This window comes from Pleurodeles waltl, chromosome 6 (assembly GCF_031143425.1).
Source record: "Pleurodeles waltl isolate 20211129_DDA chromosome 6, aPleWal1.hap1.20221129, whole genome shotgun sequence".
In the NCBI taxonomy this organism is placed as follows: Eukaryota; Metazoa; Chordata; class Amphibia; order Caudata; family Salamandridae; genus Pleurodeles; species Pleurodeles waltl.
Window position 1 is genome coordinate 572,150,655 of NC_090445.1, and position 17,855 is coordinate 572,168,509.

The 17,855-nt window shown below is 40.5% G+C and overlaps 1 protein-coding gene across 1 annotated transcript in view; it reads right to left on the minus strand.

Moving 5' to 3' along the window:
- Positions 1–2,099: 2,099 nt before the first annotated feature.
- MAPK13 (mitogen-activated protein kinase 13) overlaps positions 2,100–17,855 on the minus strand; it is a 136,548-nt gene continuing 120,792 nt past the window's right edge. Inside the window, exons 4-12 of the mRNA XM_069238757.1 lie at positions 16,109–16,217; positions 15,960–15,989; positions 13,176–13,223; positions 11,919–12,033; positions 7,146–7,217; positions 6,256–6,335; positions 5,007–5,085; positions 4,191–4,364; positions 2,100–2,385 (exon numbers count right to left, since the gene is read on the minus strand). Of these exons, the coding sequence (XP_069094858.1) occupies positions 2,300–2,385; positions 4,191–4,364; positions 5,007–5,085; positions 6,256–6,335; positions 7,146–7,217; positions 11,919–12,033; positions 13,176–13,223; positions 15,960–15,989; positions 16,109–16,217 (793 nt within the window). The 3' untranslated portion in view covers positions 2,100–2,299. The remainder of the gene's footprint in view (positions 2,386–4,190; positions 4,365–5,006; positions 5,086–6,255; positions 6,336–7,145; positions 7,218–11,918; positions 12,034–13,175; positions 13,224–15,959; positions 15,990–16,108; positions 16,218–17,855) is intronic.

Genomic DNA, 17,855 nt, shown 5'->3' on the forward strand with positions numbered 1-17,855 from the left:
AAGTTCTTTCCCTTTTGGTGAGATAGAAGGAGATAATACTAAGGGCCTCATATACAAGAAACAGACTCATCATCATCGATGCCTCAGATGTCTCGTGCCTGCCGCATATCCACTAATGTGATGCAGGGCTTTACAAACGGACGCATTGGGCCCAGTGCATCTGTTTTTTAAATATAGAGCAGTGTAGTGTACTGCTAGTGCCGCCGCTGCGTCCAAAAAAGAAATGGCACTGTGGCGGTGCACGGGGCTTGTAAATGAAGCCCTAAGTTTGTAGGACAGGCAAATTGTTGTGCAGTAGACTTGGGCTCGCTGACCACTACAGTCTCTGTCTTGGCACTATTCATGCTCAAGAAACTCTCAGCCAGTGGAAAATGTGGTCTAAGCACACAGTGAAGCTAGCAGAATTATGTCGAAAATTTTCCAAATAGATTTCTGTATGATTTGCATACATTTGGAATTTCACCTTGGACTGCGCAAAGAGGTCTAAAAAATTGAAGAGAAGGGTGGGCTTTGAGAAACTCCACACGTCTAGCCATGTGGATGATTAATTTGTTCAGATTTTGACTTTTGGCTGCATTCAAAATCAAAACCACTGCAGTGCTGAACCGGAGATTCCTGCCCAGAGTTCAAACCTTTGCCTAAGTATTGTATGGTCAGTGGTCTTGTAGGCGACAGACAGGTCAAGGAAAATAAAAGTAGTTTCTTTATGTATAGGAGTCAGGTTTGGTCAGTTTCCAACAGATGCTGAAAATGTCCTTGGTATGATTGGGTGCCTCAAGAATGCGCTTGGCAAAGTAAGTCTTTTTAGCTCTCTTGACAGCTTAATGGAAGCCTCTCTGGTGCTTCCTGAAGTGGGCTTTTGTCTCCTTCAGTCAAACGTAATGCTATTTTGTGTCATTTTCATTCCCACTATCAGTTCGTACAAGCTCCCCTATAAACCATTTGTTGGTTGATTGATTTGTGGCTAAGTTTGTGTTTTCTGGGTTTGGTGGGAGCTAGTGTCTACAGAAATTTGTAGAGTAGTGCATTGGGTTCTGTTGTTGCAAGTTGATCAGTCTCAGCAGCTAGATACGCCAACTGAAATGCTTCAGTGCTTATAGTATGGATGATGACTGCAGACGCTGGGGACATTGACCCTGCCACACAGAATTTGAGGATACCCAGTACTTATATTTAAATGCTGAGAGCTATTGGATCTAACAGTGTTTCTTTCAGAGACCACCCAATTATTGAAAATATAGAGTTTTAAATTCCACTTGCAACATTAATGTTGAGGTGCCATCTATTGATGGCAAACAGCATTGAAAATCGGACAGAATAACGCAAGCTTTATGTTCTGTGTTTAAGAAAATTTCTAAGTTAAGAAAACCATGAATGCTAATTATGAGAAAAAGCAGCAAATATTTTTAGGGGTTCTCATAAATCCTTTGCCTGAAGGTATCCTTGGGCGCCCATTGTGCTTGTGTGCAGCAAACATGGATATCCATTGTGTATAAGAGGCACAATGTAAGTCTGACTCACTGTGTGGCATGGGTGGTGTTATGTGGGGTCACTGCATATTAGCGGCACTAATTTAAGAGCAGCAGTCACGCCTTCCATAGGCCGCCCCATGACAACACACTACAGTTTAGGGCATAGGCAACTGCAGCTGTCATTGTTTAAGGTAGGTCCCAGGAGTTCAAACAGCTAGTATCCCAGTCTGTCCATGTATCACATGGTCTTAGTGTATGATCAGCATCCTGTGCACATGAGCAGCAGCAGTTCAGTAGTACCCCTGTAAAAAAGCACTAATAGTATGAAACAATAAAGGTAATCTGTTCATTAATTACAGGCCCACACTGCAGTTATAAGCAGCCCTCATACAATCTATAAGAACACAAGCAGTGTAGCCGTATGGGCAGGCGTATTTGTATGAGATTATGACATGTTTTAACCCTGTCGTGAGTTAAATAGCTCTTGGTGCCCCATGAATCTAAATGTAGTGACCTTTCCTATGGAAAATGAGTATTAATTACTGTCGCTCAATTTTGAACTTTTCGCTCTGACATGTCTGTTTCTTGTTTTAAGATTTCCAAACAGGTTGTGCATAGAGTAAGGCATGCATTTCACATCAGTTTTATTAACAACCATTGCTTTACAGACGCCTCTGTATCCATTGATGTTCGCAAAGTCCGTGCTGGGACAGCAAGGCGATATTCCTAAAACCCCACTTAAAATATATACAAAGCATGACGTGTTTCCTGCATCTTCCTCAGGAGAGAGGCTCCATCTTGCTCACACGTGCTCCATTCCAGCTGGTTCACTGCTTCAGCGACAAACCACTCCTCCTCTTGGAATCTTTTCGCACTATAGGTGTAAAACTCACAATTTCTTTGTAAATATTTCCTACAAAAAATAAAGAAAAATATATTCTGCTTCTACCACAAATTGTAGATTATGATTTGCGATGCATGTTCAATAGTTGTTTAGTAAATAACTTCATCACATCACTACATAAAGAGCACCATTCAAGCTAGTGGGTGCCATCACTCCTTTCGTTCTGTGCCATGAGTGCAAGAGCCAAAGGGACGTGGAAAATGAATGTGCCTCTCACTCCTGGAGGCGACCTTTCCAAATAGTGATCCAGAATTGATTAATGAAGACATTATGCAAGAACAAAATATTTGTTTTCTCATTCTTAATGTTGTAACTTCGCCCTTATTTGCAAACCAAGATTTAAGAATTTTTGCCTACTTAATCTACCGTTTGTTTTGTGAGTGGACTATAGGAACTGTAGTTTGTAGAAATCTTTGAGCACCAAATTTAGAAAGATAAAAACTGAGGGCCATATTTATAATTTTTTTGCGCCGCATTTGCGTCATTTTTTTAACGCAAAAGTGGCGTATTTTGTAAGTTTGCACCATTTTTTCATTAAAAAGTGGCGCAAATACGGCGCTAAAAAAGTATAAATATGGGCCTGATTTTTCATTTCGTTGTGTACCAACAAAAGGCTGCAAACTTTTACTTCGCTGAACCTGGATCTTCAGGCAGCTGATCCTTTCCTCCGAAGTATCGCAAGATAAAGCTATTTCATAAAATGGTAGTTATGCAAAGCAAGAAAAAACACTTAGGCCCATATTCATACTTTTTTAGCACCACATTTGTGCCGCTTTTTGACGCAAAAGCCGCGCAAACTTAAACACAATTGTATTTTGTAAGTTTGCGCCAATTTTGGGTGAAAAAATGACGCAAATACGATTCTAAAAAAGTATAAATATGGGCCTTAAAGCAATAAATGTGGACGAAGTATATGAGTGAGGAAGTTTACTAAAAATGGAATCTATTTTTTTTAAAGTCTATGTCCTTTTTCTGCATGTTAAATCTTTTTCTGCTTGTGAAACCTGCTCTATCTGGAGTTGAAAAGTCATGATCACTACAACACACTTCAAAACATAGGCTTTCTTTGAAATGAGATTTTGCAGAAAAAGTATTTCTTCATCATTAATATTTTCAGTGTTTGTATTGTAAATGCGGTTTTTGGAATAAGGCTGCAGGTGAAGGTGGTGCACTGCGTGGTGTGCGTATGCACAAATCATCAAATTTCATCTATACAATTAATGAAAACATTATTCATTGCTCAGTGAAGTTTGGAAAAGTGAAAAAGAGATAGGGTAAGTCATCATATTAGGCTTCTCGAGATAAAGCAGCAGTCCCTTCAAAGAGTGGGATAGAAGCCACAGGGCAACAAGAGAGCTGTATTTGGGTAAAAGGCCCATCTGATGGTTTTGTAGGCAAAGCTAGGTATAAGGTAGTTAGAAAAAGAGAGAATGGTGCACAAACGGCGCAGTGAGAGCTAGGGCACTGGAGATGTGTACAGGCAGTACCCTAGAGGTAACAAAGTGGAAGATGTTTTTATTGGTGGATGGGTAAGAGATGAACAAGGGTTGTAGTTATTGGATCTATCCAGACGTACATTAGATGAAAGGTTATGCAGAGACTACTTAAGGAACTCGAAGGTTGAGCACGGAGGTCATGATTGATGGGTGCCATTATTCTAGAGAGAGAGAGATGGTGTAATAATCTACACAAGAGATTTGTAGAGAAAGAGCCCACGGGTGGCAGGTCTTGCAGCAGCCCAAACAGTGATAATTTGAGTCCTTTTTATAAGAAGAAAGTGCACAGATAATTCTGAAATAGTAGACATTTCATACTTTTCCATTCATCCACGGTGAGTTTATGCTGCTCCAGAGAGTCATCATACGGTGGTGCTTCAGTTTCCTCCTCTTGGTCTCGGTATTCATCAAAGTATGGGTGTTCCAGAGCTTCGCTAGCTGTGAGCCGCTTGTCTACATCCAGCTCTAGCATCTTCTCCAGCAAATCGACAGCTACAGAAGAGCACATAAGGCATGGGCATTAACGGCACATTAAGAGGTCTACTTGATTATAGCAATAGGACATGGTATGTCTCGTTTTAAGGCACCTAGGTTGGGTAAAAAATCCTAGATCAGTACTTGCTTTTTCAGCTAAAAGCAATGGATGATACAGACTTTTTTTTCTAGAAGCTCCATATTAGGACACCAGAGGCTGTCACCACTTGACCTAAGGAACTCTGGATAATTGAGCATCCTACTAGATGACCACAAAGTAGGGAAATATAATTTATTCTTCTCAAGCTCTTCTCTGGTCCACCTCATCTCAGGGTGATACAGTTCTCCCAGGTGAAAGAGCATCTAATCACTAATGGGACCTTGAATTAGCTATAAAGAGAGAGATGGTTCTGCTTATTATTATATTAGAAAAAGTGATCAGGAGTGGGCTTTGCAGGCTGTTTTTTTGCAACAGAAAGTATATTTTGCAAGTATACAGCCCAAAACACAAACCTGTTATTTTCATTGCTTCTAAAAGTGCAGCACCTGACAGGTACCCTGCAACATAGGACCCTATCTGGTTAATTGGCTTGAAGAAAGAAGCCTCTTATGGTGTTTAATGTTATTTGCATGGTAGTCACAAAGTGGTCTTTCTCTTACCCAATGGACTGGCGTTGGGGAACAGTAGTGAGAAATCCTTCTTCGGCAGCTCCGGGAGAGACTGGATGTACTTTTTGGCCTTGGATAAACAGAGATGGAGAAATCAGGTATGTCCCCTATTCTGACCCCAGCCTCTTGCTGGGACATAGCCACCAATGATGGTGCAGGTGCAATGGCACTGGGGTCTGCTGAAACCTGATTATTCCTGTATTTTACTATACATTCAGAAGTCAGGAGCCCACTTTCCTTTCTTGTACTACAGCCCATGGCAACTGTTGCTACGCCACTGCCTTTCAGCCTCCCTCTTAGCACCTCGAATATCACCTGTTTCTCAGTTCCTCAAGGTTCATAATTTCCTCTCATCATCTCATTACCCCAGTTTCCCTTTCTCTCCCTATATCGTACCCACAAGGTCCCATTTTTCTATCAGCATCTCAGCCCTCTTCGTCACCCTCTTGTTTCCAACTCAGTTACATGACCCCATGTGATCCGTGGCACGACTCTGATATAGCTCTCAAAAACACCACATTAACTTGGCTAGTAGACCATTTACCTAAACTTCTTGCTACCCCTCAACAACCTTTTGTGGTTTTTCTGGCCCTCATCACTGGAATTGCCATCCACACCGACCGATGGTCAGTCATCTCACACAAGTCTGAGGTTAAGCCTCACCTGTTACATCTCGACAGCCTAACAATGTATGCTACTCCATCACCATCCACATGTTTTAGCACATTCTTGGGTATCCTTTACCTCTCATCCTTTCAGAAAATAGGTAACATACGTTTTTAGATTTTGAAACATATATGTCATGTCTTGTATGTCATTTCGACCATCGCACATCACTCCCTTCTCACTTATCTCTTTACACAACCTCTCGAAGAGTAACTTTTAATATGTATCATATGCAAAGGATTTCTGTAAAAAAGGCTACTCATGCAATGAAACGTGATCAACTAAACCCTGATTGCCACACAACACAACCACATACCTCATAGACTTGTCTCTCAGCACTTCTATTCTGTTTCAAAATCCTCATTTAACGTTTAGCTTCTTTCTTGCCCACCACCATGCCCTTGCTGACATAGTTTCCTTTCACAATTTCCACCTTCCTTCCCCGTTCCTTTTTAAAGGATCAACACCTTCTTTCACAGGCTTTTCTCTTATCACTTCATGACCTGCCTGTGTTCCTTATTCTCAAGCCTCCTTGATCTGTGAATTCCCTTTGACACTTTTTTAGTCTTCTTACCGCCTGATCTTCCAATTTCTGCACAAAGTCTGGTCCAGGAACACCAGTCACCTTCAGGATTTGGGTCAGTTGGTCGAGGTCTGTAGGTGGGTTTAAGGTTAATACTTGAATGCTATTGCTTTGATCAGCGATTGCATTTTTTTGTCAAAAGGATGGATACCCTCTCCTAACACAAAGCCGACACCCTGTTCCGACCAACTATGCATCCCCATTCAGAAGAGTACCCTCCATCTCCCCCTTCCCTACACGTCCTGTAAAGCATGTTGTGGATGCCATTTTTCCAAGAAAGATAAAAAAAGTTGTGGTGGTAGTTCTGGGGGGGGCATGTGTACTTAATGTGGGAGCAAATCTCCTATACAAAAAGGACTGAAGATACTTCAATACACAGATTGGTTCTTATGTCTTGTCCTCAGAGCCTGATTTACTCCTCTATTCTCTGACTTGTAGGCCTGGCATCTCCAGTGCCCCTTTTGGCTTCACTGTTACCAAACTGTTTCAGCTAACTCTCCATGGTTAGGTGTAGGACGAAGCTTGATGTAGTTATTTCTTAATATAGGCTCTCAACCGTCAAGTTACTCATGAAACCTAACTTGAAAACTGACACATGCATGGTGCCAGCCAGCCAGCCAGGCAGCCCAACATGCCTACACACATCAGCAGCGACATTTACCAGGCACATACACCTCTTCTCTAGCATTTACATCAACAAAGTAATGGTTTCCCTGACTCTTGTGTTCCTCTCCTATACAAATTCAGTGTATAAATAATTGGCTCATTGGAGGTTTGGAGGTCCATCTTTACCTTTAGCTGCCTATTGTTCTTTTCTCCCTTCAGCACACTCTGAAAATGTATTGGCTGAGAAATGTAGTCTCAGGTGCAACAAAGGATACAGTCTTTTCCCTTGAAGAGATTCTTCCCAGTCAGCATCTCAGCCATTATACACCCAACAGACCAGATATCCACTGGAGAATTGGGGAGAGGATAAAATATGGATTAGAAAATAACAGATAGCACAGGGAAGAGCTCTAACAAAGGTACACTGTGACAAACTGTATTAAAATAGAGAGCTAATTACAGGTACAAATAATGAAAAGGAAGACAGAACAAAGGTTAAGTTTATACATATATAGGTATATAAAGCGGTTGCCACTGTGTAGTTATACGTAAGTCAGAGTTTCCATAGGAAGAGCGTTTTTTGTTTTACTTATAACTTTGGAGCCATACACCTCATCTCATTCCTGGAAAGCTTTGGCCTGATGCATCAAGTGGGGCTGAGAAAAAGGGAGCGTCCCAAAGCATTTTTCTCCTTGCAATTTACATAGGGAATATCAAACAAGGATTTGGAAAAAGCAGCTGACCAGGACTACAACAAATGAGGCAGAAAGCAAGACTCCCACTGGACTAAGTGAAGTGATTGGCTGTCCATATGAGGAGAAATGTTGTGGCAGCCTAATAAATTGAAAAAACATAGGATAAAGCCGGGTAGGGATACTCTGACCCTCTACCCCTTGTGAGGACCCACTCAAGGGACCAAAATTGAAATATATATATATTGTTTTGCTTTTCGGAGTCCTATGGGAGGCAAAATGGACCCCTGAGCCCCTGCAGGACAGAAAAAAAGAAATAAAGGAAGAATGCAGGATAGGAGTCCATGGGTGGTTGGCTCTTGACTTGGGTTTGACGCAGGGCCTGACCAAAGGCTGTGCATGGCAAGGGGTTGCCAAATGACCAACACCATGGGGGTGGCTGCAGGCCAATCTCCTCTGCTAACTCCCTGTCATGCACCGCCTTTAGCCGTTAACAACAGGGAGTTGACAGCGGATGTATAGTAATAAGACATTAATCTGTGTTAAAAAAAGCCACAGAAATCGACTGAAAAAACTAAAGGTGAAAGTGGAGGTATAAAAAAGTAAGGTAGTAAGATTTTAACTTACATAAAAAACCTTAGATATTAATTGAAACAAAACAAAGGTTAAAGAGGACCTGTACACAAGTTTTTGAACAATAAAAAAACAAATTTTTAAGATGAAAAAAAACACGGAAATTCACCGGTTATAGGTAACTGACCTAAGTATAACTTGCACCACTATGATGCACTGCTTATGACCTCACCCACTTTAACCTTTATTTTTTCAGTCAGAAAATATAGCTAGATAGATACTTCAGTATGTCTGTGGTCAGAAGCCAGTGAGGGTTGTGAGGAATGTGAACTATAACAACAAAGTGGCACTACCTGGAACAAGCAGATTGAGAAGTGACCTAGTATGACTGACAAGTCCCAGGGGGTCAGAAATAAAGTAAAAGGCCTCAGATTTGTAGCTCTAATGAGGTTTCCTGCCCGTTCACAACACAAAGCTAGATAGGTCAATGAGGTCAGCAATTGAATTCATACTCTAGTGTGAAGCTTCTCCTTGCCACATTCCATAAGTTGTCAGAGTGCTTATGTTGACAGCTATTCAAGAATCCAATCCATATTGAACCCTTATGATAGCAATAAAACACAATAACCAAAATAAAGATAGCTGAACGAATGTAAGGTCAATGAGGTCAGTAACTGAATTCATACACCAGTGTAAAGTTTCTTCTTGCCACATTCCATGAGGCTCAAAGTGCTTATACTGACAGATAATCAAGAACCAAACCTATACCCCTATGATAGCAACAAAAGAACAAAAATAAAGATAACAGAACTATTGTAATACACATATAGCCTGCAACTCTAAAGAGATGTTTTTCTACACATGCACTCAGCATAGTAACTAGTTCACACGTTTACAATACTCAACCCACCAGAGATTCTAATAATTTATCAATCCTTTCCTTCAAAAGACTTCTCTGAATCAGAAATCCCCAGCCCTAGAAACACAGCCATGCACACCCCTTTCCCTAAAACACTCATCATATTTGCTCTTAGAGTTTTCTCCATCACCTTGTTGGGTCTCTCCTCTTCTTCCTAGCCAATCAACTCTATTTAAACTGGGATATTGATATAGTATACTAGAGCAAACCCTGTGTGGTGTGGCATGATACCATTCCAAAAGACCTCCTATAGTGGAAAGCAAGTCATGTGAACTATCTAACATCAACAGTATCCCTACTTTCACCACCCGTCTGAAATAATCAATTGGTGCTTTTTTTTGCTGTGGCGATTTCACAAGGATGGCCTATCCCTCTTTCAATAGAAATAACAATATTTCCTCCAAGTGAAGTTGCACCCCACTAAGCATCACTAATTGCTTACAACAACACTTTCTACTGAACATGTTTGTTAAAAATGTCACTCCTTGCATAGATACTCCAGCCACAAAGTTCACTATTGTCCAAAGTGAGTGTTGATACTTAGTCGTGCTTCATAAATGAACGTACGGAAATATACAAAGCTTGCTTGGCACAGTGTCTGTCTGGTACTTGCTCAACTTGTGAGGTCGATTTACCATTCTTTTTGCGTAAAAGACTGTATTTCATTAACAGACTGTAACAAAATTCCATGGCTAAATTTTGTTCACAATGGCTTCCGAAACTTGGACTTGGAGTACATGTATTTTAAACCAGAGCTCCTGCCAGCCAATGCGAAAGAAATTGTTAAACTTCGACATAAGTAGCATGTTATGAATCTTAGATACCAAGTGGCAGAGAAATTTAGTTATTTTAATTCATACGTACAAATTCTATCATCAGACTTGTTAGAACCTTATTTTGTTTGGTTCCTGACCCCTTCTTTATACTCTTTACTCGTACTTTTTAGATTTAATATGATCCATTTTAGAGTGGCGTTCCCGATAAAATGTGTGTGGGAAAAAACACTACCGCCATGCCCTTGCGATAATTACTTGCCATTTTATTTTATTCTGTAAACTTTACTCAGTTCCCAGGAAATCCTTTTTATTACCCATTTTGCGTATCTTGCACACTTCTTCCTACAAAGACGGATTGACTGGCATTCAAAGCCTCTCATCCAAACAAATGTGCATTTCTATTCTTAGTTTTATTAAATCTGCTATCACCATTAGAAACCGATATGAACTGGTAATGTGACCATTTATTAAGAGAAACTAGGCATTGTCTTATTACTATATTGTCCTATTATTATATATGTTTTTATAAGCATTTATTATCTTATACTGTTTTAGTAAGCTTGGGCGGTAAACTTAGATTTAATAGATTTGCTTTTGACGTATGCAATAAGTACTGTATTTTATGATGACTTTTATGTATGCATGTGCACTTTTATGGCAAAACGCCAAATAAAGTTATTTTGACTGACTGACTGACATTCTTTTTGTGACTTATCATTCAAGTATGCCTTGAACAAAATTCTTTGAGACTTGTCTAGTGCAGACCTTCAAGAATTTACCATGATCATTTGCTTAATTGCACTCGGCTCAGAAGGACACTCATGCCGTAATAATACTATCTTGTCCTTCAATTCCACTGCCATCATTAACAAAAACATCATGAAAATAATTCCACCATTACAGAAGAGTTTCACTATAGCATTCCAGTAAGACAGCAACTTCTATAGAATAAGGTTATTAGATGGCCGCCACTTTACTGACCTGCCCAGATGTGTGTTGCTCATATCTGCCAAGATTACTTTTGTCATTTGCAACATTATCAGCCAGTCCAATAGCATGTTGCATTCTGAAACGTTTTAGTTTTGATTTTTGCTTCATAAATCCTAGTATACAAGTGTTGTTTGCTAGTATGTTATAATATTAAATGTGAATACATCTGTTTACAGGGGCTGGGATTAGGCATGTGAAGTTGGTGATCACCCACAAACGTGAAGGTCTGTGTGCATTCACAGCTTTTACTAAGTGCTCCTTCCACCCTGTATTCATTTGGAGACTTCAAGTAAATCTCTATTTAAGGTAAACTGGGACGGCAACAACCCCAGGTAACACTGGGGGGAAAATGGGTAAAGAAGGGAAAAAGTGTCCCATTGTAGAACAAAAGGATGAGAAGATCATCGAGGGGGGACAAAGTGGCGAGGACTCCAAGATAAGAGAGGAGTGAGGGGCCCAAATTGGAGAGTGGAAGGGCAAGCAATCCCATTGGGGGAAACGTGAGGAGGGAGGTTGCTAATACTACTGTATACTGGGTTATATCCTGGATCAGTTGGCAAGAGCAGGGCAAAACTCAAAGTGTACAGAGATGGCTGTGCCATCTTAGCACTAGCTGGTAGGGAGCAATATTTGAAGAATTAGGTGGTAAGAAATCCTACCTTTGAATAGCATATTGTGACTTTCCAAAAGGAAATGGAGTCACAGTGTACCGGGCAAAGTCAGGAAAGAAACACCACATGATAAATGGGGCGGGGGGTTGGCTTTTTGCTAGTGGAAAAACAGGAGTTTCACTGTGCAGTGGGAGAGAATTCCATTCCAAAAAAAGATAACAAAGAATGCAAAATGGGCAGTAACTGCTGGGAGTACCACCGTGGATCAGGAAGGAGTCCCATAGGTGAAAGTTAGAAGCTCTACTGTGAACCGTCCCACAGGGACGGAGCACCGATGATTCTGATGTGGCATCAGAAGTGTGAAAAACCTCAGGTGGTCGTACCTGGGGAGGACTTGGTGGCATGTCTCAATGTTAAGGACCACAAACAGGATGCTGGGTAGGTCAGGCCCATTCCGAGACCTTCTCCCAAGTGTAGTATTACTCACCAGTGTGGTTGTAATGCATCCAGTTGAGAATCACTTCTGGGGCCCTGTACCAACGTGTCACTACATATCCTGTCATCTCTGCATCAGCATGACGGGCCAGGCCAAAGTCCAGGATCTGCAGAAGACAGTATAGTAAGGAACAGACAGGAATACCAGAATTTATCTTTCAAGTTGCTCTGGGTCTTTAAGCCAGCGTGTCTGCAGCAAAAGTTAATTAATGGATCTTCTTCCTATTGCAAACATAACTGCAAATATGACAACAATGCTAACTAGACTTAGGGCAGGACAAGCCTTTTGTTCGTATTTACAATTCTGTTCTGAAAATGGTACAATGCGTCCAATTTTTAAAATCCCACAGATTTCTTCATTAGGAATTATTAATTGCTACTTTTTGCTTGATTGTGTGGAACGTTTTAGACTGTCACCCTCAAAATGAAAGAGGCTGGCACATTATCTATTTGAATGTTAACTATGAATTTGCTACTCGTATGGCTGTTGCCAACGTAGAATCCACTAACAATCGCATTCTCTAGCTTCAACCATCTGAAAATTCGTCCCTGTGAAGGCTCCAGTACTTTTGAGGGACGGATGCTTAGCCCAACGATGAGCATCTGATAAAGCCTACTGTTTATTTGATTCTCTCTCACAGTTGCCGGTCTCCTAAATCCGTGTTCTCTTCAATCTATGGACTGCTATTATCAGCAGGTGTTTTAATGTCTCAGTCATGTGTGGGCCAGTTAAATGCAAAACAACAGCAAAGGCCTTCTGTCGTATGCTTATGTTCTGCACTCCCAGGATCCAAAACATCTATCCAAAGAGCTCTGTACCTTGGGAGTAACAGATTCACAACATGGGTTTTATCACATTGAATCTACTTCTCATAGTGTGTCTGCATTACTGAAAATATGAATTGCAGTAGTGATAACAGAATTGACACCAGGTGTAGCAGTACCAGTATTAGGATGCACAACTTCTAACAATGCATTAATGTGGTGTTGGCACCCTCACTAAAATTCAGTGCATCAGATTCGCGTACACTTTTTAGTACACCAGTACCAGGCCTCAGACACTAATGCCACTAGTCCCAGACGTCTTCAGCTACTACATTTGCATCTTAACCAGGATTTTTACTTTTGCAGTAAAGGCTAGAATTACCACGGATATCATAAAGTACTTGCACGAGGTTCACACTTTACCTGGAGGAGCCTGTCTGTGATTTCTATGTGTGCTTTTCTTTTAACGCTGCTTCCTTCTTACCTTTAACTCGCAGTCTTCATTCACTGCAAGGTTCCCTGGTTTCAAATCCTAAAAAAAGAGAGAGGTCACACACCAGAGTGAGGCCATTTCCATGGAGGTGCCAGATGTTTGCTTCTCTGGGTTACAACCCGTATTATTAGGGTGATTTTTAGGATAATTCGAACATTCGTTTGACTTTCTTTGGGGCATGAACCTGGCATTGGTTTTCAGCATCAAACACAAAGATTTGCTGACGCCCAGTTATTCACCTTTGACAAATTGTCAACCAGCACTAAATAAGTAATCACACTACGAAATGAATAAGTACATTCTGAAAGTGCTTCTTGCCAGAAGGAAGTTATGGCCCTACTTGCATCATGAACACTACTTCGGACTCTGTGCTTAACCCATAATCAACTCTAGTATTCTGTTAGCTGTATGACCTACTTGAGGCTGAGAGCTGGACGAGAGAGCTTCCAAAACTCTCATGTTACTTCAAGTCCACATTTGGAACCTATTGAATGCTCCAGTGTTAGTTTGCATACTATCCTGTAAGAATTTGAAAGTAGGCCCCATTACAAATTACTGTTCATTTGTTCAGTTATGTGCACCTTTTGCTTTTTGGTCCATGTATTCACTATTTTGGTAGAGAATTGTAGAAATCAACTTAACTGCTTTCACCTGCTCTGCTCTGCTTTAGTAAGCCCACCTTTTCTGTGTTGCATCAACTGTACCCTATGTGGGCCTGACCTACAAGGGCTTACTAAAGAGGGCCATGTTCCTGCAGCAGTTGTTCTAACAACTACCTCCAATGGGAACTCATTTTTGTGCTTTAATTGGCCCCTTTGTGAATCTTTTCTCTGAGAATGTGAAGAATCCCTATTCTCGTTAGTATGTTACCGTGGTTGCCTTGTACCACCATCTTTACTCCTTTGCGTCATAGTCTTTCTAGATTTCTGCCTTTCACGTCTTGTTCTTGCTTAGCTTCAGGTTCAATGCATTTGACAATTTGTCATCAGCCTTTATCTTTTCAGTCTTGTTTCTTTTTCGGCCCAGTTTGAGATATCGGTCTCATGCTTTTCCACATTTTCATAGGGTTAGTATTGAACTACTGTTTCACTCGAGTCAGATTTTGCTTTGCCTATTATAGCCTTGTTCTTTGTTCCCATGCTTTTCCACATGCCAGCAGGCGATCACTTGTTCCAGTGCATGTTGGTAACAAGCTGGGCTCTCACAGAAGGGGCATAGCCTTGCAAGTTGAGAGCAGCTGGCCCTTATAACACGTATGTAATAGTATATTCCACTTCTAACAAGGACATAACGTTTAGGAGCTAATTCCCATTAGCAGACAATCAGCAGGAAAAGGAATTCGAGAATACTGTGTCACTTTTCATTCATTTTACATTCCCCATATTTTGTATTGCTACTGTTATTGTGGTATTTGCTGCCATTATTATGCATACATTTTGCAGTAGTTTGGCTTGTACTAAAAGCCTTTAAGAATTCTATTCCAGACGTTTTAGTGTAGGTACTCAGTCCGGGGAAAGATTGAAGGTAACCCCCCAAACATATATCTGTTATCTAGAAGATACTTCTGATTCTAACTTGGATCTTTTCCAAGTATGGGATAGGTTCATGGAACACCTGTCCTTTTACACCGCTCCCAGTGATAAATTAATAGACCTGCTCTTGTTGAAGCTGAGGGACATATACAGAGTGTGATCAAGAGTAGCTTCACGACATGAAAGAGTAATTCCTCTCCCAGTCTCCATCTCTAACTCATTCCTAGTTTCTGCTTTCCACTCTTGATCTATGTCTATCAGGTGTTCTGACTATTCTTTCAACATTTTCCCATCCCATTTGCGAATTGGTCCAGCCTGGTAGTTGCCATTCTCATAAAATATGGAAAAGACTTCTAGCTGTTGCAACCAGTTTTTTTAGAAGCTTACTTGTTTGTAACAACCATTAAGTAGCATTGTAACGAACCTATAAGTTCTAACACACCTTTACGCAGAGTACAACAGTCCCTTCAAGCATGTCCTGGCTTTGACTCTTCTTTTTGACTGTTAAGAGCAAACTAATGACATCAATCCAAAAGGCTTTTCTTAATAGGACACATTAGACACCATATCATATAGTAGAACGTCTCTTTCTGTGACCAAATCTTGTTATGCAAGATCCTAAATTGTTTCAGGACTACTTTCTTATCTTTCTGGTTAACACTATGTCTTACCCGTACATGTCCTGTGACATCAATTTCCGCATATGTTCAGCCTTATTTGCACCTTTTCCGGTCATCATTCTAAGTACCGCCCCATACTCTACTTTGCTCACTTACAGTGTTGAAGGCTGCCAGACTAGCACTATTTCCACACTGGAATGTAGTACATTGAGCCATACAAAGAAAGAGGTCTGTGGCTCTGTACACTGGAATAACCAATTTTAGGGTTTAGGATGCCATTCATAGCGCCATAAAAGCATATTGACAACAGCCACATATAACTTCAGATACAAATTGAAAATAAGGATTTTTACAATGAACAATTAAAGTACGAAGAATAATCTTCCACCGTATATGGAGTGGACAGCTCCATTCCAATTAGCATGAGCGGCCCATAGGTAATTTCAGTCTGTATCTTTAAATTAATCCTGAGATGATTCTCCCATGGTGAAACCAAGCCTTGCCATTCTTTTATTGCACACATCTGATCTTCCATATTCTTACTTCGTGGTCTTGAATGCTAGACTTTTTTTCTTCTGGAGGAAAAAACCCCACAATATGCTGACATTCTTCTCAATACTCACCCTGTGGATGATTCCCGCTGAATGTATATACTACAAAACAAAATAGTGAAATACTCAATGAAATGATATCCAGCAAAGCAAGGCAGAGTTTCCACATGTTCTGCTAAAACAAGCTTCAAAAAAGTATTTGCAAAACCCCATTTTCTTACCTTTAGTCCACTCAACATCTGATAGACCAGGAACTGAATCTTGTCTTCTGATAAATGTAGTCCCATAATCTTTTGTAAATCAATCTCCATGTATGGCATCACCAGGTAACTAAAAACCAAAGCCAAACATGAATTGATGCCTGCAGGCAGCAGTAAAGTAAGCATATCTCACTCATTCTGCGTGCATGCTGAAATCGCTTCTTTCCACTTGCCTCCATTTCTTAACATTTTACTGTGGTATCCTGTAATCCAATGCAAAAATACAAACTTAAATAAATATTTCTCACAAACATTCAATCCCCTGTTGTCCCCATGTATGTTTTGTATTGTGTGGCAAAGCAATTAGCAATTGTTTGGAACTAAACTGACTTCATGTTCACAATCTCGTGAGAAGGGTACATCTCTGTAACCATATTAAGGACTTCTGCATGGGATCCCTTCTTTTCAGTACTGCATATGGAACTCAATGCAGCATGCATTTGAAAAATAAAGGACCAACTCATTCCGCTTGGTTTTTAGAACGTGGCTGTTCCCTCACAACTCCTAAAACAACATCTAGTCAATACTTTGCTTTATGTCATTATCACCAGTTGACTTTAACCACGGTGCAACACTGGAGTATGTGAATTCATGAGTTTCTCGCCATCTAACACAATGTTTGGTGCTCCAGCAGTAGGCTTAGCATCACACAAGAGTATATCTCTGGCCCTCTCCCACAACACCTTCCCATATAAGATATTTGTAACAATGTAGCCCTCCATCTGTATAGCAGAGTGTTAATCTACTCAGTTTCATTTCTTCTGGACATTATCATACTGCCAGGCCCAGCTGCCACAACACAATTGGAGCATATATTTGTCTCGGACAAATGACAGCCAATGTTTTCCATAGGGTACACTCTGCCAACACATCCCTTCAAATCAAGTGAGCTCTCAAAGCTTTCGGACAAGGAAAAAGCAAATGGGTGTCAAAAGTGGCAGCTGCACTCTGCAAATCCCAAGGACAATTGGCTGCATCTCAGCATCAGTTTCAACCTGTTAACCTGTTTTTCTCATTTAACACTAATAGAGTTTTCACCAAGGCTTGATGAAGTGCTCCCTCACACATCTCACATTACTCATTTATTGACAATGTTCATTTATCTGCAGCAGTTAATACATTTGATAATGTACTCTATCAAGTATTTTAGCTGGCCATTGCTTTAATAGCCATGCCATCCTTAGCCTCGCCTTGAAATAGCCGGGTTGATAGGTGGATAACAGACTGCCTAGAAATACTTTATTACTAAGGTCATATTCTGAGTAGTGCAGGCCTGACTACTCCATTCTAGTTTTTCTAATTAAACCATTCCAAAGCTCCACTGCTGAATGGTAAGGGTGAAGTGCTTACCCTGTGAGGCAATATGCACTCAGTAGTTTACATCTAGATTGCCTAGAAGGCATTGTGATTGCAATTTGTTGCATGGGTTGAGAGTGCAGGAGCAGATACCAGGTAAGGAAGTTAGGCCACTTGGTTGACACTTTATTTACACCAATTTAGGAGCACCTGGCTTAAGTTGTAGGGCCTGAATCCCAATAGGGCATGATATTTTTCAAAGGAAGTAGAGAAGAGTCACATTGTTTTACTTCATGATGATAGAAACCATTCATTAGACTTTCCATTGAAGCACAGCCCGGAAAGTAAACAAAGAAAAAACGTTTAAAAAAATAATTAACTTTTAAAAATGTTTTTAAGGTTATTTTAGTTT